Source organism: Calypte anna, chromosome 9 (assembly GCF_003957555.1).
Source record: "Calypte anna isolate BGI_N300 chromosome 9, bCalAnn1_v1.p, whole genome shotgun sequence".
NCBI lineage: Eukaryota > Metazoa > Chordata > Aves > Apodiformes > Trochilidae > Calypte > Calypte anna.
In genome coordinates, this window is record NC_044255.1 from 24,584,049 (window position 1) to 24,607,504 (window position 23,456).

At 45.4% G+C, this 23,456-nt stretch overlaps 1 protein-coding gene across 2 annotated transcripts in view; it reads left to right on the forward strand.

The window, feature by feature from the left end:
* Positions 1-5,569: 5,569 nt before the first annotated feature.
* Positions 5,570-23,456, forward strand: part of PLCH1 (phospholipase C eta 1) — a 47,544-nt gene continuing 29,657 nt past the window's right edge. The window contains exons 1-3 of one of the 2 annotated variants that reach the window (XM_030456473.1): positions 5,570-5,648; positions 21,996-22,142; positions 22,767-23,010. In XM_030456473.1, coding sequence (XP_030312333.1) covers positions 5,570-5,648; positions 21,996-22,142; positions 22,767-23,010 — 470 coding nt within the window. Of the gene's footprint in view, positions 5,649-12,835; positions 12,879-21,995; positions 22,143-22,766; positions 23,011-23,456 lie in introns of those variants that run through there. The other variant, XM_030456472.1, reaches the window with a different exon arrangement.

Genomic DNA, 23,456 nt, shown 5'->3' on the forward strand with positions numbered 1-23,456 from the left:
CTCCCCCCGTGGTTCCCAGCCCATGGCACTCAGTGCCACATCCAGGCTCTTTGGAAATCTCTCCAGACACGGAGAATCCACTACTTCCCTGGGCAGCCCATTCCAATGCCTGATCACCCTCTCCAGAAAAAAATTCTTTCTCATCTCCAACCTAAACCTCCCCTGGGCACAACTTGAGACCCTTTGTGCCCTCTTGTCTTGCTGAGAGTTGCCTGGGAAAAGAGCCCAACCCCCCCTGGCTCCAACCTCCTTTCAGGGAGTTGGAGAGAGTGATGAGGTCTCCCCTGAGCCTCCTCTTCTCCAGCCTCAACACCCCCAGCTCCCTCAGCCCTTCCTCATAGGGTCTGTGCTGGGCAACCTGTCAGCCAGACACCATGTACGGTGCCCTGCAGAGAGCCCTGCCTGCTCCTCTCCTGACTACTGAGAGGGCAGTTTGTGGAGCAAACTGGGGCACCCATCCTCCAGCACCCAGCAGCTTAGCAAACACATTGCAGTGGAAATCAGAAGAGACTCTTCTCCTGAACATGCCCTCCACAGTCCAAGGCCTCAACCCTTTGTTATATTGATATAATGAAATTGCAGATCCTGGAGAGAGGGAGTGAAGCCACTTGCAATTGTTTGCACCACAACATGCAACCAGGAAAATTTATCTTCTCGCCAACTTCCTTTCCCTAGAACATGCCAAAGTATGTTGCAGGGTTTCTCCTAGGTTAGTTTAGCAGTAGTCATTGTCAGGAACTTCTTCCCAAGCCTTACAGGTTACAAAACATCTGCTTTCGAAATAAAGTATCAACAAATCCTCCGGTGGAACAACCTCCAAGCTTTCAGAGACCAGCTCCTGCACAACGTGGGCTCCATTTTTTCTAAAAAGTATCCACAAAACACAGTATCCATCTGATGAAAAGCTGATGTAGAGCTCTGGAACATGTCTTTAAAGTAATAACAGGACCAAGGATCCCCTCTGGCAGCCCTGGTCCTGCTCCCGAGGTGTACAGGTGAATCTTTTCTTACTCTCCAACTTCAGGTACATCAGTTAACCTCTCTCTGCTTTAATAATGTACGTAGGTCTGTTATGAAGCACAAGCACTCAGCTTTGGGATACCACCTCAGTGTTCTCCAAGGAAAGTTCAAAGCAGTCTTTGTAGTGTGATTTGGTGTTTGGTTTTTTGTGCTTGCAATAACTGGAAGCTAACTGGATGCTCAGGCAGCAGAGACTCTGGGTATCCTCAGCACAGTTAAGCTTCCAGGTTGCAGACCAATGTTTTTCCTGGACAGTGTATTCTGACTTCAGTGTATTCTGACTTCATTGGGCCAGCCAGATGGTCTGTCCACCCCCCTGTACAGGTATCTCTAATGCTTATCAGAGTGCTGTCTGGCCACCTCTGGAGCTAATGCAATATTATTTTCAATCACACATTTAGTGTGTCCTTTCCTTTACTCTGTATTGCTCTTCTCAGTTTAAACAATTTATTTTTCCCCTGATATACTTACCTTGTGTCACTTGTATCCAGTATCTCTGAACTATTTTTCACTGTAAAATTGACCATTAACAGGTATCTGAAATAGATGCAGCCTTCCAAAATCTACTGCCCTCTGAGCATTTCCTGGACTTTCTTTACAGTTAGAAGTAGAATTGCTAGGCACGTATGGTTTTTAAAAAGCTTAGGCAGGACTTCTTACAAAGTTATTGTTTTTACTGTGCACCATTTTGTGCTAAGGAAAGGAACAATTTTTTTTAGAAATCAAAGTTTCAAAATGTGTTCACTGGGATACTGGAACAGCAAGTTTGGAACTGGATCTGTGGTTTTGTCAGTGAAGTACTGGTGAGCAGCAGTAGCTGTCCTGTTAGTAGGAGCCATTCATACTATCTGATTGAATTAATAATGTTATCTGTTGAAGTCCTTGAGAAACAAGGCAGGGAGAAGGCAGCTGAGAAAAGGTGAGATTAACAATCTCTCCACACTGTTACCACTCACTTAACTACCCATTAATCTGTACTCCAGAGAGCTGAGCACAGGCACAAACCCAGTTTTTATCTGATGCTCATAAGTATCTGATGTATAGAAGTTTAGCTTTTTTTTTTTTTTTTACCAATTTTTTTTTTGAGCAAATTGAGTTTACTTCCATTAATAACTCTTTTTGTAAAGTGCTTTTCAGTAGAAGTAATCTTCTCTTTGGAAGGGCATCTCTTATGAAACACTACTCAAAGTACTAAAATAAGGCAGCTGACACACATTGAATGGAACTCAGCTGAAAGGGAAGATGTCCAGTTCCCAGTGTCTGCAGGTTGCACAGGGCACCCCCAGCTCCATTTCCAGGTGACTACAGTTTATCCAGACACAAAATAGACCAACTATTGCCACAGGGGAGTAGTGAAGCAGTAGCAGATGAAGTACACAGGCAGTGAACACCCCTTGCTTTACCTCTTGGAATGAATGTGCCAGGCTAAGGGCAGAGCCTGCAGGAATTCTGCCCATGGTGAAACTGTGATACCCTGAAGCTGAGAAACCTGCAGAGTGGGAAAGTGAGGAGTGTGTTCAATTCTTCCTGAACTGGTTGTGTTATCAAGTACCCACAGAAACTAATTTTGAGCTCACGTTTTGATCTGCTCAGGATTATAGTAACTTTTTGCCAAAACAGTTTTGGTGGTACAGTCCTTTCCCATTTAACCATGTAATTACAGGCTTACTGGCACTTTTACTCCTCTAGTTAATTCTACCTTTATAAAAGATGTTACCCAGGTTTAGCCTGCACAACGTTTTGGTCTATGAGGTGAGCAGGAGGTTCTTTCTCCTGTGTCATTGTTGAAATGGTGCAAGTTTGTGTACAGCTAAGTTCCCAAGTGCAGTTTCATTTGAAATTATGGTTTTTGCCCCAAAGTGTGTGGTTGTTTGTTTTTTTTCTTTGCATTTTGGTACCATATGGTAAGGTATGATCCTGGCTGGGCTCTGCCAGAACTCTATAACTAAGGAAATAACTTTGAGGGGCATCCTAATAACTGCTAGTGTCCTGGTTTTCCTACAGGATGGTTGTGTCAGCTGATGCAGCCACTCTGGGATTCTGCCTTCATCCCTGAGGTGCCAGGGAGAACCATTGTTCCAAGGGGCCACCGTGGTGTGCAGAACCCTTTGTGCAAGAACAAAGGAGTATTGTATCAGCATGAGCCATGAGAGGGAGGGGAGGGGGCTGAAGGGTTTCTTTCAGAGGCACTGCACACATATATGTATCAATAGCAACATTTTCCCCATGAAACATGAGTTCTGTGTGGGAGCAGATCAGGAGTTAAGATCTCTTTTCATTTTGTGTAAATTCTTAGTGATGAATATTTGATATGGGTTTCCTTCATTAAAACGTGGTGTGCCACTGTATCTTTTATAGCCTAAAGCAAAAAGCCTGGTAGTAGGCTGGACCATGATGCCCAAATAATTCCTACACATTTAAAGTAACTGAGAGCCTGTGCCTTACTAATTGGCACTAGAAGAGTGGCCCCAGTTATGCCAAGTTGTAAGGAAAGTTCATGGCTGGTGAGGGCAAAACTCTAAGAAATGTAGCTGAAGCCTGGCAGTAGTGATGGGTATTGCTGCTTAATGTTCCAGATATTACACTAAGGGCATATTTAACTAAACAATACACAGGCCATACCCAAAAACACATCCTGTGACGGAGACTGAGATAGTTTTAGGATAGAGCAAAACAGAAACAGAGCCTCCCCCCCACCCAAAGAGGCAACAGTTGTTTTATGAGGAACCTTGGGCAGCAGAGTCCTTACATCCTGCTTGTGTGGAGAGAGCTGGTGGTGTTTGTGCCAAGTGTGGGTGAGAAAGCAGCTGGGCTGGTGAGAATGAGGGTGGGAGTGAGATAAAATGGGAGAGCAAAGCAGGGGTGGAACAGGAAGGGGTGTCTGGATTGCTGAAATCCCAGTCCTGAACTTGATACAGCAGCAAAAGGAGGAGGATGCAGCCAAAGGATTTGGTGTCAGAACAGGGCATCAAGGAATCCTTGGCTTTTTGGTCTTTGGTTTTGTTTGTCTTTTTTTTTCCATGAGCAAATATCTAAGAAATCCAAAATGCTGGTTTGTTTGGCTGTAACCATAACTGTGCATGCAAAGTCCTGCTGGGTGGGATGGGTTTTTGTAAGGTCCAGCTTGTGAAACAAAGGCTGAAATTCTTTGAATGGAAGTTCAGTGAGATGGCTGAAACAAATACAGCCTTGTCTTGAGTTATAACCACCAGCTTATTAATGAGTTAACTTCTACTGTTTAGGTCTCTGAAAAATAATTGTTCCTCTTGTTCCCATTGTCCCAGATTGTGGCAGTGGAACAGTGGAGTGGCTGTGATGGAAAGGGGGTTGTTTCTCACCTCTCTGCCAGCCTTTGGCTTTGGCCACTGGCTTTCCCCTCGCCTGGCTGGGCTTTGTTTTGGGCTTGCTGTGCCATCTCCATTTTAGCTGGTTTATTAATGTGATTAGCTGGATCCAATGCAGAGACTGGCTGTCAGGGGCCTGTGTCCAAGAAGACTGCTCTCCACTCCCAGCACTTCTGGTGATAGCATCTGTGGCACATTCTGTGATGGGTTTGTCTCTGCTGCTGGCCTTGAGGCAGAACTCCTGCTGGAGGCCAGCACCCACCTCTGCAGGAAAGGATTGCTGCCCAGCTGCTGTGTTCTCCTGGGAAGTTCTGGGAAGTTCTCTGCAGGCTGCCTCTGAGGAGTGTGCAGTAGGTTAGAGAAGAATCCTCATCTTCCTCCAAGCAGCAGGTTGGGCTTCAGTCTGCTGCCCCGGGCACTTGGCTCAGGCAGCTGTGGAGGCTCCCAGGTGCTCTGGGATGTCCTCAGCTGGTGGCATTTCCAGGAAGGTCGTTACTTTATTACTCCCACCTCTTCTGGTTGGTCCCATGGGTGAGCTGTGAAACCGGCGTGTAACGGAGGCAGAAAAGATGGTAAAGCAGATTGACAAGCTGCCCTGAGCCTCTCAGATGAGAGTCTCTCTTCCCTGTGCAAAGCTGGGATCCCCTGGGGCTAGAGGACACAAACTTTGCATGGTTGCTGTAACTGTGCCTCTCAAGGATGCTGCTCAGACTGTCAGAGCGCATCCCCCAGCTGGATGTCTGCCAAGGGCAGGGGGAGTGTTGGGGGGCTCTGTCTCCACACGCTGCTGCTCTGGGCTCTCAAAATCAGGAGGAAATTACCTTTGATCCCCCTTTCTCCTCCTGCCTTGGCCCTCACCGACCTTTACTGGGGATAATTTAGTTTAGTGGTGTTCTCTGCTATGGTCTGTAGCTCGGGGCAGCCTCATTAGATGGATTACATTGATCACCAGGGCCCTGCGGGGGGCTGGCTGGACCGGCAGGAGCACCACAGCCCCTCTACAGCTCGGCCCAGGAGACCTCGGGGATGCGGGTGTGTGGGGTGCGGGGCCGAGCTGCTCCCGGGGCTTTGTGTGAGGCTGATGAACTGTTCTGCATAAAGGGCACAAACAGATCCTGGCGGGAGCTGTGCGGTTCTAACCCTCCCCTCTCTGTTTCTCTCCGCAGGGTCTCTGCCTTTGATGCTGAGCAGAAAGTCACCGTACAATGAGTTACTGGAGTCTGGATAAGAAGAGCTGTCTGCAGTACTGCAGACACTTCTTGGTGGACAACGGTGTGTTTCACGGTAAGAGAAAAGTTCCGGGTTTGGATTTTTGTGCTTCCTCCTCCCACCTGCAGCTCCCGAGCCGTGGGGTCTGGGTCTGGGTACCGCTGCTCCGCGGCTGCACCGAACTCCCCCCTGCACGGCTGCGGGGCTGCTCCGGGAACACGGACACACACGGGGTCCCACGGACACACAGGGACACACACGGACACACAGGGATACACTGGCTGGCTGCCGCTGCGCCGCGCGGTCCCGCCAGGGGGAGCTCCGGTCCCGCCTCCCCGCTGCTAGCCGGGGAGGTTCGGTTCGGTTCGGTCCGGGGGACTGCCCGGCTTTGCAGGCAGCGACCAAGGGTTTTGGGGGTGCTGACAAGGAAAGGGCCCGAGGTCTGCGGCGTGAACGCCTGGAGGAGAGCAGAGCGGCGGCTGCAGTGCCCTGAGTTGTGCCGGCGGTGGCCGCGTTTTGGAGTGAAAGGGTTAACTAGAAGTTTTCCTCGTGAAGCATTCCTAGAAGTGCTCCCACTGAAATCTGCGGCTTTTCTCAAGGAGGAATTGAAAGTGTCCGGAAAAGCTTGACTTTCAAGTAATCAGGCGTCTGTGCAAAATAGTGATCTCTGGTTCTTTTGTTACATTCGAGACAGACTTACCTGTTCCTGAGACCAACTTTTCTCCAGCAGACATAAGGAAATTGCACTTGTTTAGAAAGAAAATCTAATGTGAACTCCAAGTGAGAAGGGTACCCTGTGTTAGCAGGGAAGGCATGATGGACCTGAGGATTTTAAAGATCTTTGCCAACCAGAAAGCTTCTGTGGTTCTGTGATCCAACCACTTGTGATTTGCTGACCTTTGGTATTTCAGTTGCATGTGTCCAGCTCTACTCATTACTTCTCAATTATGCAGTGTGTTCTGATTTTAGGTAGTTATTACTACTATAGTTTCATACTCTCACTGAGAGCATGGCTCTTCAGGGAGCAAGCACACAGAGCCATTGATTAGTTTATTTTTCTGCCTTTATGAATGCTAATATCCTGTAATTGTTAAACAGAAAGAAGCTGTGACATGTTTAGCAAATCACTGATTTGGTCTCAGCACTTCAGAAAGTAGCTGTTCCTGGTTATCATATTAGTTACTTACTCCAGTTGCCTTCTCTGAAGTTCTCTCAGAAATCTCTTGTTTAAATAACATTTCCACAGTTGTAATTAATTCTCTCTCTCAGTTTCTAAACTTACCTTCTGGCCTCTCCCCCTCTTCCCAGCCTGTGTCAATCAGGACTTGACCACTGTTGTTAGGGTGTTGTGTTAATTCAGTCTTGCTCACATGATCTAAACTGAGCTGCTTGGTTTAGAGCAATGGACTAATTCAGCTGTATCAGACTTGTCTGGAAGGTGGCACTGTTCTTATCTGTAACTGAGCCTGTAATCTGGAAGAACTGTTGCCCCTCAGGTACAAGCCATAAAAAATAATAAATCTGTCCCACTGCATCAGTTGGTGGTGATCTAAAGCAAAGGAGCATCTTTCTCTGTAGAGCACTCAGGGCTGGAAGCCTCTGCTGGGGCACAGGATGAACAGTGCTGCTCAACTGTCTTCATTTCTGATGTTTCCTTCCTGCCCCTCTGGGACCTGCAGTGCTTTAAGAACCTCAATAGATGGTATTCCATTTGTTCACCTCCAGCTGAGGTGCTTAAATGCAAGAAGCTTTCATGGACTGCATGAATAAGAATGCTGAAGCTTGGTGTTTATTTGGAGTAGTTTAAACTTCTTGTTTTGTGTAAAAAAAGAAAAAAAACATTAAAAAAACACAAAGCCAACCCCCACAAAAACAACCTCAGGGAAAAAAAATGAAGGAAAGAAGGGAGAGAAGAGGACTACAGAAATGAAGAGGGGATGAGTCTGGTTTGTTTAGCTTGGAAAATCAAAGAGGGGAGATGTGACTGCTGATGACAGATACCTTGTGAAGGGAAAGCTCAGGGGAGAAAAGGCTTATTGGAACTGATGGGGAAAGTTGGTACAGGAGCAAATTGAAAATTTTTCATGAGCTTATAAATAGATGGGGGGAAAACTAAGGTACCCTGAGGTGGAGACAGGTAAGTTTTGGAAAGATCTGTAAATGTGATTAGTTGCAAGCAATACATTGACTAATGTGAATTGAAGGCTGGGGAGGGATTTAAGTGGTCCCAGTTCAGTTCATGTGGATAGCAAACAGCAGATACAAACAACAGTGTTTCCACTGCATTCTGGAAAATCCTGCTGTACACAGCTCAGCCTGCTCTCTACCACATTATCTTGATGCTTTGAGACACTTCCATGTTGTTAGGAAAGAAAAATATATTGCTACCCAACTGTGTGCCTTTCCACAAGGCTTTGATGGGTTACCTTTGAGTAGTGAGTGAACAGTCACGTGTGTAAAGCTGAAAGACTCTATGCATCAAGGTTGCCTAAGGATTTATCATGATTTTATAATTTTATTAGGAAAAACTCCTATTAGCTGCATTTGCAGGATATTAAAATTCTTATCTGTTTGTGTCTGAAAATTTGGGATACAGCAGTGGAGGCTGCTGCTGTGTCTTGTACTCTAGGGAGCCTCAGCTGCCTAGAAGCAAAAATGTCAGTTTTCTTCAGTAACAGTGAGATACAGCACTGTGTGCACACAGAGAATAACAGAGGACAGATCTGGGTTTAAGCTATTTTAGCAGTTTCTGTAGAATAGAGCAGATAAGCAATTAGACTGTTCAGAATAGCCTTGAGGATTTGATGAACCCACTTTCTTTTCCTTCCTGTTGCAAGCCATGCCAACATCCATAGTACATCATGCCTCTAGGCTTGGAAAAAGATTCTACAATTTTCTGGGGGTTTTAAAGCTGTAATATGTATCATGTTTTGTTTGTTTGCTGCCAATAACAAGGTACAAATGACTGTGTTGTCAGACCAAACATCCATCTACTTTGCTACCTGATGTTTGGGGCTAAAAGTATAAAGGGGGAAGAACCTCAGTGTGGATGCAGTAACCCTTGTGGCACACACAGTGCCTGCAGCTGAAGTACTTCCCCAGCCAGGAGCTGCATCTGCAGAATTCCATTTATTAGATGTGCATCTGAAAAGGGTTTTTTTTTCTAAAGTTTTTTGGAATTCACTCACACTTGTGGTGACCACCTGTGGGCATTAACTCCAGCCTTTGTTGGTTGGTGTAAAGCTTCTCCTTGAAGGGAAATAGTACTTTCTTACAGCCTTGCCACATTCAGACTGCAACAGGTGAAGCAGGGTTGGTTGCTCAGTCACCTCACCTTTGAAAAAGCACTGACTGGATGTGCTGAACCAAGGGCCAGGGTAGGTACCTCAGTTGTGTTAGGCATGTTGGGAGCTTCCAACATCTGCCTTCTAGTGTCTTACTGAGGAAATGGGCAGAGAACATTGGTTTGGTAAGGCTTTCTTCTGGCCTTGGGCAAGGCAAAGCAGCAAGAATGGGAACTTCATTCTAGGCTTCAGAAGTGAGGTCCTGAGCCACTGGTACAGTGCTGCTGGAGATCAGTACTTGTACTTCAAATGGCACTTTGGGATACTTGTCAAACATTTGCCACAGGGTATTTGTCAGTAGTTATTTTGTCACACCAGGCAGTGAGCTGTCTGTCCAACCACAGCCAACTGAGAGCAGAAATTGCTGACTGCTAACCAGGGTTCCTGCCTGGGCTCTCAGTAATGCCCAGCTCATCCTTCAAAGGGTTCTCCCAAGTCACCTCCTTGCATACATCCCAAGTCAAGGGGGGGAGAGGGAGGGAGAGGCAATTGCTTATTTTGAAAGATCATCTCCAAGATTTCCCCGATGCAATGGGTGCTGTTGCTCACCACCTTTATAAGCTGAACACCTACTGCTGTGCCAGCTTCACAAGAGACTGCTCGTGGCAGGTGTTATTGCAGTGGGTTTCTGTGCATTTCAGCCCAAGAAGCTGAGCTTTTCTGCAAGTTCTTGTAGGATGTTTTTTGCTTCAGTGATCTTGAACTTCTGTGCCCAGTGAACAGGAATGTAAAACGCATTATGTTTTACTTTTTAGACAGTAAAATGGCCTGCTTTGGTTATTGGAGCACAAGAGTTTTGGGGGAACAATATTAAATCTTTGCTGGCTTGCTCTCATATGTTAGGCTGGATGCTTGCTGATGGGCAATGCTTTATAATTAGCTCTGCTGGAGCCTCATGCACACCCTGTGCTCCAGGCTGCAGTGCTAAGGATGTCAGCTCTAGACTGCAGAATTCAGGCTTATATCTTAATATTCAGCTTCACTTTAAGTTTTATAACGATGCCTGGGAAAGCAGGACAAGTTAGTAGTGCAGTAATTTATATTTTAGTCTATATCCTGGTTTATGAAGTGAAATATCCACAATTCATTCCTTGAGACAACCAAACAGCTGAAAATGTATATGCAAGGAGAGCACTATTTATTCACACATAGTAATTCACTCAGGTAAGTTAAACCAGGTTTAGATTAGTAGGTTCACATAGAATTAAAAAGTGCCTAAAATGCCTGAAAAAACTGCCTCTTGGTGCTTTGTTGGATGTGTAACCTCCTCCAAGGACCCTGTCCCTATCACTAGGGACATCCTTTGGTGAAAGCAGGAGTTTCAGGTAGGGAATTTGTCTCAGGCTGGTGTGCAAGGTGCTTGAGATGTGCTGCCAAGTGGTTTTCCCATTCCATCTTTGTGCATTTGTCAGCTTCCCAAAGAACTATGTCTTGTTAATGGCAAATAAGGGGAGCTGGCAAAAGCTTTAATCTGATAAAGATGACAATATAGAGTTTTATTCATCTCTAGCTGACTTTTCACACAGAGCTTGTATTACAGTTTGAGTCTAAGATTACAGTTGGATGATGAATATGAAGATGTTATCTTATTTCATGATCTATTTACTGTAAGAGGTAGAAGATCTCTAATCAGCTGTTCTTGCTCTTTACCAGAATTAGTCCTTGTGCCAGTTTCCAGCTGTTTTGAGAGTGAAAAAGGAAAAAACAATGAACCAGAAAATTAATATTCTTCTGATGTTTCTTCTTCAGAACTCTTAGTTAAATTGTATTCTCATTTATTAGAAATCTACTCTTTTGCAGTAGAACTTTCACTGGTCCAAGCCTTGTGAGGATGCTTCTTCATCTTCATAAACTGGGCTTCCATCTTTGTCCATTTGGGGAAGGCTGAAGCTTGTGGTCATTGGGTTTGTTTACCTTGTGCACTGGGGATTGGATGCAAAACCTGGCTTGTCGGTGAGGAGTTGCCATGGTGATTTTGTTTATGTTTTGGAAGGTGAATAGTCCTGCAAGTATTCTCACACCATTTGGCATGTGTCTTCCTTTGTTTACTGTGATGTTCTTTCTAACCCCATATAGTGTGCTCTAATTTCTTAAGTTGTAAAGCATTTAAGCATTTCCAGTTTTAAAATTAACTTTATTTTGAAGACAAAATAATAAGGAATGTATTCATAATTGGGAAAGGTTACTGACAGAGCAGCCTTGGTGTTAAAGATATTTCTGTATAGTTCTCCTACTAATTGATGAAGTGATAGGAGTGTGGAGTCATTTGAACTCAACATATTATCAAGAACAATCTGATCTATCAATAATTAAAATATAGAGTGGTGACACTGTATTTTTTGTTGTTGAATGGCAACTATAGCACATAATTAATTTGAATGTGGATGTATAGATAACTGGGGAGAAGCTTCAGATTGGGGACTTCATCCCTGGTGACCTGAGGTGTGGCCCCGTGGTGGGATGATGGAGCTGTACCTGGACATGGGTGATGTTTCTCTTGGCAGAGCACAGCACAGCTGCTGCCACCTCCTGCTCTGCTCAGAGCAGAAGCACAAACTGACTGCAGCCAAGGACCCTACAGTGGCCTGGGGGGGTTGTTTAATTTTGCAGGTCGCTAGATCTCCTTGGCATGTGTCTTGCAGATGCTGTGGCATGTGCTGACTGGGGGAAGTCTTATTTGTGGTAGCAACAGCTAAAAAACGATGGTTTCTCAGTGAGTGAAGTGTGTCAGCTCCACTCCCAAGTTCTGCAGGCATGTGGCACTCTAGGGTTTTTGTAGCTTTTCTCCTCTTGATCACACTGCTGCCTAACTTTTTCCTAGCATGCACTAGACAAATTCTCCTGCTGTCACAATCTTTGAGATTACCTCTGGGGATTCCTTGGGTGCTCTGCTGTAAATGTCACTGTGTAAAAGCCAGCTTGACAGGGAAGCAATTAGGAGATGCAATAAATCAGAGATGTAATGCATCCTATATGGAGGTTGGTTTATTCTTGCCATGTTTCCCCGAGCTGCATCCTCTGTGGCTCTGTCATAAGCAAGTGCAATTTTTGCAGGTTTGAGTATCTCTGTACCTTGTTCCACTCTGACTCTAAACCTCCTCATTTCAGTAGCATGGAGTTGGCTTAAACCACACAGTATTTAGCAAGCATCATGGTGATTTTTTTACAGCTCCTGGGAGGGTTAGAGCTCAGCATCTCACAGACTACTTTTTCTTATGAAACGGAATGCTCAGTGATGCAGAGCCTGAACCATTTGCATGCTTTGTGCTGTAACTGGCTGCTCCCCTTCAAGTCAGCAACAAGATCAGAGGAGGGGGCACAAAACCTGGGGAGTGAAGTCCCCAGGGATTCTCTCCTCCTTCTGCCTCTCAGAACCCTGGGGCTGCAGAGGGTGGGAGTTACTGTAGAGCGGTTTTTCTCTTCTTGTTCAGCCTCTGTCACTCTCCATCCGTTCTTCACCTGAAGCATGGTAATCCCTTCTGAGCAGCTCCCGAGGTGCCAGCAGGATTCCCTTGGGCTTGCCTACAGAGCTCTCCTTCCCAGGCTTAATGCCTGGAGCATCTTAATCACAGTGCTCTGCATGTGTGGCTCACACCAAAAGTAGTCGCTGCTCCTGCGAGCCCCCAGCAGCAGCAGCAGCACAGAGCAGATGCTTCCAGCTTCCCTCTCTGCCTCTGCTGCTCGGTTTTGAAGAAAGTTGCCTGGTGTTGTCTCTGGATCTGTGCTTTCCTGGCTTCGTCCTATGGATCCCAAAGGTTTTGTTGTTCCTCCTGAAGAGCAGCACTGGCAGCATTCTCTTGGACTTCTAAGGATTGCTTTCCAAATATTTTAGCTCTGGTGGCATGAAGATGGAATTGAGGCTTTCCTGCAGTGAGAATTTCCATTCTGCTCACCAATAAGGCATGAGTTACAAATTTAATGGCAGACCTTGAAGTATATAAAAATTTAAGTCCAGAAAAAGGTAAGGATTTGGTTTGAGTTTGGAATGACTGTAGGACGAGCTTGTAGCAGTTCTGGAAGTGCCTATAGAAATAAGGGCTAACTTTAGCCTTATGATGGGTAAGCTACATACAATATTTATGTGGACGTGATTAGCATGAAAACTGTGTGTGTGTCTTCCTGAATACTCAAAGGGAAACCTTGGTATTTTTGTATTGGCTTGGAAGTACAATTCTCCATGAAAATGTGTGGATTGTATGTGAGAGATTGGTCCTGTGATATGGGCAGACTGCACTTGGGTGTTACCTTAAATTATTACAAATATCTTTGCCTTTTAAACAAATATTCCTGACATTTTCATCTAGTGGTCATTTTGCTGTGGCAGAGCTTTCTGTGGAAGAGAGTTTGTTTGTTTTCTAGTAGCACGTATAAATATTAGAACATGTAAACTATGCATCTGTGTATAATTCTGATCAAACAGCATTGGATGAGAGATGTCTTCTCAAGAACTGCAGAAGGATGACACAGAAAAGGTGGACATCTTGAATAACTTTCTTCATTAACTTGTAGTTTATAATGTCTGTTCTTTTTCAATTTAAGGCAGTGCTGGATAAGAAGGTGGTAATTAGTTTAAGCCTCTAAGTGGATATAAATGCTGCAGAGAGGAGAAATCATGGTAGATTAAGTTCGTTTTTGCATTTTACTCATCTTTAATGAAGTTACATGTTTTTAAAGAAAAAACTTACAAAATACAGTTATCAAAGATCTGGCTTGTCAAAGTTGGGTAGTACAGAAGACATTTCCTAACATGATTATCTTGTAATTTAAAACCAAACTAATCTAAATAATGCCACCAAAAGTCATGGGTTGTACTTTGAAATCTTTTGCCTACTCTGAAGCATTTTAAAAGAATTTAAGGGCAGTGTTAGGGGTTGATATATATTGATTTTTTTTTCTTTGTATGGAACAGGGGCGATTTTATTTGAGAAATATTTTTTTTACTAGGGAAAGTTACTGGAAATAGAGACAGCTATTGTAGAGGAAATTGAGACTGTTTTAAGAAAAAGTCACTTGTTCAGACATTCTCTGGGGAAGGGCCTCCTGTGTCGGAGCAGTTGGTATGCTACAGATCCCAAGGCTGTGCTTTTATTTTGGAGGTTTTGGTCACACAAACCCCTCCATTAAGGTTTGATGTGAAGGTTGGGTAAGGAGCCCAGGTGTTACTCCATCTGCTCTCTGAGAGGCAGAAGGTAATGGATATGTCCCCACTGAATAATTGACAAGAGCTGGTGTGGTTGAAGGGGGGCTGGAACAGTCCTGGAAGGAAAGCATCAGGTTTAATTTCTGAAGCTCTTGTGAACGTGTGTGTGTGTACATACCAAAGTGCTGATGGTGAATCTCCTATTGAGGTCATTTTGCCTTTTCCTCAGCCAGGTATAACAGCAGGTGCCAGATTTCTGCCATCCCTTTGGTAGCTCCTAGCACTCCTCTTTGCCTGGCTGGCAGGGGTGGCTGCGGGATGCAGGAGGGTGGCAGGGCACCGTGCCAGCAGGGCCCTTGCAGCTGGCACTCTGTAGGCATGAATACATTGTCCTGCTGGGATGGATGGTGGCAGGAGGCAGGGTGCCTGTTCTCCCCATCACTGGGGTGAATACTGCAGCCTGCCAGCAGCAGGATCCCAGCCCTCCCGGGATTCCTGCTCACAGGAGCAGTGCAGTGGCAGCTCCAGGAGCCCTGTGCAGTGGGTGCAGTGTCGGGGTGGCTCAGCTCCACCATGAGCAGGCAGCACAACCTCCACCTCTGCCAAGGCTTTGCCCGTGAGTTTTGCGGAGCGGCGGGACCCAACCGGGCACGGGAGGAGCGGAACCGGCTGTCCGGGGGTGGGGCTGGGCTGGGCTGGGCTTTGCTGATGGGTGGGGGTTCTGAGTGGGTCTCTCGGTGGTACAGCTAGAGCAGAGTGCTGGGGTTGGAGGTGGTACAGCTACAGCAGTGTTGGGGCTGGAGGTGGTACAGGGGTTGGAGGTGGTACAGGGGTTGGAGGTGGTACAGCTAGAGCAGAGAACTACTGTGAGCTACACCCGGTGTCATTCCCAGGGACTGTGGCAGCAGCCTTTAGGGTCATCACTCCTGCTTCCTGGGGACTCTGGTATCTCTGCAGCTGTCCAAGCACCTGCAAAGCTGTTGTTAAGTACAGACTCTAGAACAGTGAGTGATATATAAAGGACTGAGCTCAGAACAGCATGCCCTTCTGTGTGGATGTTGGAGGTATCAACCCTTCCCCATGAAGAACCTGGCTTGCCACAGGTCTGATTCCAAGGATCACTTAAGTCTATCACAGCTTTCTATGCACTCCCCATAGATCAGCACATGCACATAGGAGCTTTAAAGGCCTGTGGTTTGCTTGGTACATTCTGCAAGGAGTGAAACACCTCACCTGCCAGCCCAAAAGGAGCTGTGGTGTGTACCTGGGGAGTGCTGGGTCCTGCCTGTGGTACCAGTGAGGCTTTGGAGGACTCTGGAATTGGATGCTGCTGGCTCCTGAGAGATCTCATTTGCTTCTGCAGAGCCCAGGGCACAGTAGACCAGCTAGGAACTAGATGATATGCTCCTTGCCCCCTTCCTATTCTTTTTTGGTATGCATGCTTATGAATTAAATTCATTAAATTAAGCTTACTGTTGTTTCAATAACTCTACAGCACTCTTCAGAAACTGAAAAGGCACACGGGGTTTGCTGAAGAACTTTGCCTTTATGAAACTACCTAAATCTGTGAAAGTAACTCTGGTGCTGCTTTGAGAGCTGCCATGGGCAGCTGCTGTGCTGGGCTCAGCGTTCTGGTGTCAGTGCATGCAGTACCCTGCTGAAACCAGGGGTGGGTGGTGGGAGCTTGCTGGAAGGAAAGTTCACTGCTTTCCCCAGCACTGGGCTTACCTGCAAGAGGAAATGTCTCTGCTTAGTTTTCCTCTTTATCCTACATTTTGGAGCAGTCCCTTGAATAGCTCATGCCTCAGAGGAGAGCCTGTTGGTGTGCAGGCAGCATTCTGTGCTGGGGTGTGTGCCTCCTGGATGAGTGAAATGCAAGTTTGGGGGAGCAGAAGCTGACTGTACTGCAGTGACAGGAAGCACAGCTCCTGTGTCAGGTTATTGATATCCTCAGCAGACTTAACAGGTTTCTGGTTTGGGGGCATTTTCACATCCTAGCAATAGAAACATTGATCAGCGTGAATCTGGGATGCATAAAACATCATTGGTTTTGGTAATGAAATTACTTTGGTGTTTGAGGTTGTCAGTTGATTACTTGTTCCCCGGGTGACTCACTGTCAGAGCCTTGCACCCAGGTAATTGGAGAACAGAACAGCTAAACGTCTTGCTCTAGCAAAATAACTGTTTCTGAGGAGTGTGAGTAAATTAGTTGATACCATCAGTTGTGCTGTAGTATTCATTCATTACTTTTAAAGGTTAATTAATTCTGCCTTCAGTTCTACTCTGCTTTTCCCCCTCCTGCTCTCTAGTGGAGCCCCCATGGTGGATTTATCTGGCAGCCTGAAGGGGAAGCAGTGGTGTCACAGCCCAATGTGATGGGCTGGCTGCAGCTCCTGGGGACTGGATCCCACTTCCACACACTCCATCCTGCCCCTACAGCTGCTGTTGTGCTCTGGGCTTTATTCCCCTCACTGGGCTGGGATACAGTACAGGTGCCAGGGCTGCTCTGACATTCTGCTCTTTGCTGATGGAGTTGCAGACATGAGAACTGACTGGTTTGCACTGGAGCTGGGACAGTTTCTCCTCTGCATCTCCAGTGTGGAAACAGGAGCAAGCTTGATGAAGGGCATTCTGCTGGGGTTTTTCTAATTTTGCTTTTTTTTTTGACAAATTAAGGAAGAAAAAGTGGCTTTTTTTGGGGGGGTGGGTGAGAGTTGGACTTGATGATCTCTGAGGTCCCTTCCAACCCAGCCAATTCTATGATTCTATGATTCTGATTCTAAGCTGAATGTGTCTCTGCCCTCCTGCTCCCTGCTCCTAAGGCTGTCCCAGCAGCAGCCACAGACCTGCCCACTCCTCCTCCTTGCTGGCAGGTGTCATGGAAACTACTGCTCTCCTCCCTTTCTTCCTCTCTGCTGCTTCTTCCACCTTGTTCCAGTTGTGTCCCAATCAATTGCTGTGCTTTGTGCACTCTTATTAACTGTGTTTGCTTAACAAATCGACGTTCCTTGTTCACTCTGGTGATGTGACAACGTGTTTTGGCAGCTGGCAATGTCTGTACTTAAATGATAGTGCTTTGAAGTGTTGATAAAGGACTCGTTTTGCAGTCCTAATGGAAACCCAGTTATTCTGGGTTGCAGTGGCACCAGAGGTCTTAATATGAGCAGCTCGATACAATCTCCTTCTGAAGGAAGATGATCTTGGGGATGTTTATTGTTATATTTCTGGACCCAGAAGTAATAATGTTCCCAGAGAAGCTGTAGCTCTGGGCTCTGTGCTAGCAGGCAGTGGCTTCCCCAAGGTGTTTCTTTATGGATCAAACATAGAGCTGGGGTCCTGGAGCTTTGTGGCTGCTCAGGACTTCAGGATGCTTCAGCAGTATCAGTGTCCAGCAGGACTGCAGAGAACCTTCACTTGCTGAGTGCTCTGTTCATCAGCTGCTTTCCAAAACACTTCCAGAATGAAACCTGGGCTAATTTTTTGAAGATAACAGTTTGAACTAGCAGAAGCAGGGGATCCTCCAGCAGGATGGAAAACATGCATTATTCATCGTGTCCAGGGGCTGCTTGCTCAGATTTCAATTGCTGTACTGGAGATCTCAAAAAGGGCCCTGGAAATAAAGCACGGTCCTAACAAGTAATTTTCTGCATTCCACAGTGCTCTGCAGAAGGTGATCTCACTGTAGGAACAAGATTTATGCATGAGAAGGGTTAAAAGTCTTTTGGGCTCTCTGAAGTGCAAAAGGATAGAGGAGGGCTCAGGCTGGGAACAAGGTCTGGGTGCTCCCATGGCAGGAATAACTCAGGGTCAAGAGTCAGCCGTGGAGAAGGCATAGAGCAGAAACTTTTCACTTGTAATATGAAAATCAGATGAGTTAATTCATCATCCCAGAAGCATTAAGCCAGCAATCTCAGTGTGGTAGGCTGAAACAGCAGTTAATGTGAAATATGTGCTACTTATAAATACTAGGGCTGGGAGTTACTGTTCCCAAGGTTTGGTGGGGGCTTTTTTGTTTGGTTTTGTTCTTTGTTTTTAAGAAGAGAACACCAGACAGTTTCCAAACCTAAAAAGTTAAAACAAAGGTTTTGGTGTTTTTGTGTTCTGTTTTGTTTTGGTTTTTTTTCCCTTCTGGGTAGTATGTTTTTAGGTTTCACTCCTTTTTACAACAGCATCTTCTTTAGTGAATTCACAAGCATGACTTTTTTTTCCAGACCTAATGATTGTCATCAATTTTAGGCCATTTGCAGTTGTTCTGGTAGTCACAGATTGTGCTTTGCTGATTCCTCTGCTTGTTTTAACTCCCTGCCTTCTGGAGGTCTGAAATGAAATACCTGTGCTGTTGGCAGCTGGGCCTTGCCAGGACCAGCACCAGCACCAGCCTGTGGGGTTCTGCTGGTGTGTGCCACTTCCTTGAGGAGTTCTGGAGATTTGCAGAAGTATAGGGGACAGTCCAACTCATGTCCCTGGACTTCACAGAGATTATGATTAAATCCACTGTAAGAAGCTTAATGTAAAATTCCACGAGGGGTTGGAAGAGTTGCTGCAAAACAAATGTAAATCTGGAATGAAACAGGAGATGTGGCTATTGAAAATGGTCCTGAGTGGGGCCCTGGATTCCTCCAGACTCAGCTCTGTGGGTCCTGCTCTCCTGGGCTTTTTGGCCACTGGGTTACAAAACAGCAATCACAATTTGATGCCATTAGAGGTAAGCTGTGTGCTGGATATTAGTGCTATTCTGTGGGATTTAGAGAAAATGTCTCTGGGGGATGGGGCAGGGAGTAAATGGCTTTTAATGGCATTAATGTAAATGCAAACTTACAGCATCCTCATGATAAATAAACGACTGCAACATAGGGTGATGGGTTCAGAAAACTGAGAGAGATTTTTGTGGTTGCATCCAGAGTATTTTCATTACTTGACTCGTGATATTTTAGCTGTAAAATAGTAAAATAATAATAACAATAAATAATAATAATAGTAAAATAATAGTGTAAAATTAGTTGTTCTCTAGTTTGGGGGCTGTGCACTTCTCTGTCTTTCCATCTTTGCCATGGCCTCCTTCTGGAAATGTGCATCCAAGCTGGATGCAGAGATGTGATTCCAGTGATATTTTGCTGCTGCGATGTGCCCTGTACATCAAAGTGAGCTTCTATTCTACTGAAAACACTGCCAGGGATAACGTTCTAATTCCCTAAACATTTTCCTTCCAGTCTCAGCTAAAGGGTCCCATGTGCCTTGATGGCTTTGTGGTGCAGCACAGCAGCAGGCAGAGCTGCACACCACGACTGTCACTGCTGAGGATCCAACCAAATTAATTGCAAACCATTGTCAGAGAGGGGTTGTGGAGGGAAGGGCTGTTAAACCTGTGAGCAGAGCTGTGACTTTGTGTGAGGGCTCCTCCTGGGACACGCTGGTAAGCTATTCCCTGGTTATTAAAGACCTGCTAGCACATGGGGCTAGATTAGAGCAGAGTTGGATGGAAGGTAGCTGTGCCTGATTTGGGGCGGATTAGAGTGCTTTGAGACATAAGGTCAGGCATGGGCAGTGGTCAGTCCCAGCTTAGTGACTGCACACAGCAGCTTCGTTTGCTCAGCAGAGAGGAGCTGGGTTGTCAGGTAGAATAAATAGCATCTGTCTAACCTGCAAGATTTCAAGGAACATCTGGACTTAGCAGGGGCTCAGATGGCTTTCCTCCTGGCTGCAGAGGTCCATCGTGTGCTGGGGAGTGTGGCCACCTCAGAGAAAGTCCAGCTGGCTCAGATGGGTTTGTATCTGGTTTACTATTCAGTAGAGAATCAGGTCCTCCTGAAAAGGAGATGTGTGTACTACTAAGAATTTCCTATCCTTGATTGAACTTAAAAAAAAATTAAACTGCTCTTTGGAGTCAGATGTCTGCTAGGATGACTTTAGACTCAGGAATAAGTTTGCATAATTCTGCAGACAGCAGTTACTGTAGCTTTCAGTTGGGTTTTTTTTCATTTGCTTTAAGTATTCAGTGCATAAGCATAGTATTTTATTTGAATTTAGATTAATTCTCTTTGTTGTAACACAAACTACAGTGTGTTTTAGTTTCATTCATTTCATTCATTTTCAGACTGCAAAAATGCACAGCTAGTTCTTGTGTTAAAAAAATACCATATGATGGAAACCATGTCTTGCTTTCCCAAATTATAATATATATCTGCATCAAAGATCTGCTTCATTTACTCAATATGTGTGGTTTATCTAGAGGATTAAATGTTGTGGGTTTCTTTCTAGAACCAGTTTTTCTATTCCTTAGTGAGAGGGTTCTTGGATTGCTCTTCTGGAGCTGTATTCTGCACTGGCTCTGTTCAATCACTCCATGTTATTCAGATGCTAATGTGCAGCGTTGCTATATTGTGAATGTCTGGCTGGAGACTGAAATTAGCATATTAGGAATAGATTTGGAAAAGGCTGTTTCTGTGTGTGTTTATGTTTTATAAATAGCTTACAGGGAAGGATGGTGAATATTGTAAATGGTTTCCAGAGCTGGAATCCAATGGGCCTTTGAATGAGGTGGCATTTCTGTTACCACAGTCTGGTCTGTAACAGATTCTGTCTGTTACTGACACCTTGCACACCAGGGAGGATGCAGTGAACTTCCTTACACATTTAGGAGTCTTATTTAAGTGTTTGCATTCTGATGGTGTTTTCTCAGAGCTGGAAAAGTGCAAGCCAAAAGGCTGGTGCCTGCACACTTCTAGTGCACTTGTTTGCTGTGGTGGATTGGGCTGCCAACAAAAAGGGCTTTGTGGGAGGGAGCCAGGGGAGGTTGGTCCAGCAGCACTGGGGCTGTGTGCCCCAAATGTGAGCAATGTTTAGGATGCTGCTCTGGCTGTGTGTGACCCAGAGGGCCTTGGGAAGGAGCAGCAGGCTTGTCCTCTTGCCCTGATGGCCTCGGGGGTGTGTAGATCTGCTGGAAGATGTGCTGTGGCCACACTTGTGCTCTGGAGCTGAACTGAGCAGGGTGACCCGGCCATGGTGGGGAGCACTGCAGGGTTCAGAGAGGCCACTGCTGCTGGGGCTGGAGCTGAGAAAATAAACCCAGCCCTGGCCAGGAGGAATGGGAGGGAGCATCGGTGTTTGTTGTGAGGAGAGTGGTGAAGAGAAGTGGTGAAGAGAAGGGTGATAAGAGGAAATAAAGACAAACCCAGATAGTATTTGGAAGCCAGCCAGAGTGTAAACAAATCATCTGGGAGGTGAATTTGGAGTGGTACCAAGTGAGGAGAGGCTGCAAATGGATAAAAACAGGAGAAGGTAATTTAAGAGCAGGGATGAGGAGGAAATGCTATCTTAATTCCAGTGTTTGGAAACCTGTAGGAGGGAAGACATGAGATGAAATGGAAGAGATGAGTGTGTTTTAGTCATAACACAGAGAAACAAAGCCTTCTCATCCTGGGTGGGATGGGTGCATAAAAGGAAGTCATCAGAGTGTGGGATTGAAATTTGGTAGCAGGGCTGGAGAGGAGGGTGTATGTGTGTGTGGTAGAGAGAAGGGATTGTGTATTTCTAATTCTGATAACAGTTCTAACAGTGTCAAAAGCACGAGATAGAAGCTAGAGGATTACTGAGCCCAGAGGAACGTGGAGTTTGAATGACAGCCTCACCATTCCAAATGTTCAGAGTGCCAGTTTAAAATTACAGCATGGAACAGCTATAAAATATTTTCCTCCTTCACCAGTATATGGTGAAGCTTTCTTTTCCTTATTTCTCATGAGGGTGTTTTGACAGATGATTTTTTTCTTATGTGACAAAGCTAGTTGCAAAGAAAATACACTATGTCTCTTCCACTAGTTCCTGTCTAAAGGTGCAAGTCAAAAGATTTATATGTTTGCAAGATGCTGGAAAGCCAGCAGGCCATTTTATTAGTGGAGTTAGATGGCCATTTAGTTGGATGTCTTCTTTTCTGCTTTGCAGTTGAAAGATGCATGAGTGTCATGCAGTCTGGGACTCAGATGGTGAAGCTGAAGAGTGGAACCAAAGGGCTGGTTCGTCTCTTCTACCTGGATGAGCACAGAACCTGCATCCGATGGAGACCCTCCAGGAAAAGTGAAAAGGCAAAAAGTAATTTTTTTTCTATTTCTTGTAATTTCTTCACTCAGTATGATAATGTGAATTACAGAGGGAAACCAGAACAATGGGTTTTGAAAAATCAATTTAATAAATACTTTTTAATGCTTATATTAAATGGGATGTGATACTTACATGAAGGTTTTCAGGAGTGTAGTAGTTTATAACCAGCCACTAAAAGTGCAGGATTATGAGGGAAGAGGAGTGGGGCTCAGGCAGATGTCAACATTTTCCACAGGTTTATAGAACTTGTGAGCAAACTGGAGAGTGACTGTGTAACAAACTCTGCTGAACCCTTCTCAGTGCATGCATCAAAATTGAAATGCAGAACCTAGGAAGGTTTAGACTGAGGTTTCTTAATCTTAACTGTGAAAGTTTTCTTTAGGCATTATTAGCTCCTGAAGCTGCTGTGCCATGTTATTTCTCATTGAAACGGCTCCCACAGCACCGTGCTCAATTGGAAATTCAAATCAGTGGTTTATTGAATGAAATTAGGGCTAGAATTTCACAGAACTGCCATGGAGGCTGGAGATTAAAAAAGGAAGAGATCAGGAGGATGGATGGATGGATGGATGGATACCCAAGCAGGGCAGTTTTTGTTCTCTCCTTTCCCCCCAGTTGTCATCGATTCCATTTACAAGGTGACGGAAGGCCGGCAGTCCGAGATCTTCCACCGCCATGCAGAGGGCAGCTTTGACCCCAGCTGTTGCTTTACCATTTACCATGGCAACCACATGGAGTCCCTGGACCTGATCACATCAAACCCAGAGGAAGCTCGCACCTGGATCACAGGTCTGAAGTACCTGATGGCTGGGATAAGTGATGAGGACTCCCTCGCCAAGAGGCAGAGAACACACGATCAGTATCCTTTGAGGAGCCTGAGCTCCAGCTTCTGATCCAGTGCCTCTGGCTTGGCTCTTGGGGATTTCACCTCCTGTCCAGAGTCCAAGCACCTTGCCATTGATTGTGATGGAAACCTGAGTTATGGGTTTGACACAGACACTTCCTTGTGCAGTAAAACAGCTGCTGTGGCTTAGGGACTGGATTAAACTCCAGTGTGAAGTCAGGGGGTAGACTTGCATTTTGTTAGTGAAATTCTTACTGAAGAGTCAAAGCAGTCATTTGTAGTTATCTCAATAAATACTAACCCCAGCACAGCTTCAGGATTTCTGTCATCTTCTCTTTGCACAGCTGTGCTTTTATTCTGCTGCTGCAAATTGCAAGGTCTGACAGAGGACAGGGCTTTTAAGATATCACTAATTGAAAACTCGATTTTGTTAGCTTCTGCACAGGTGAAACCAGAGCAGT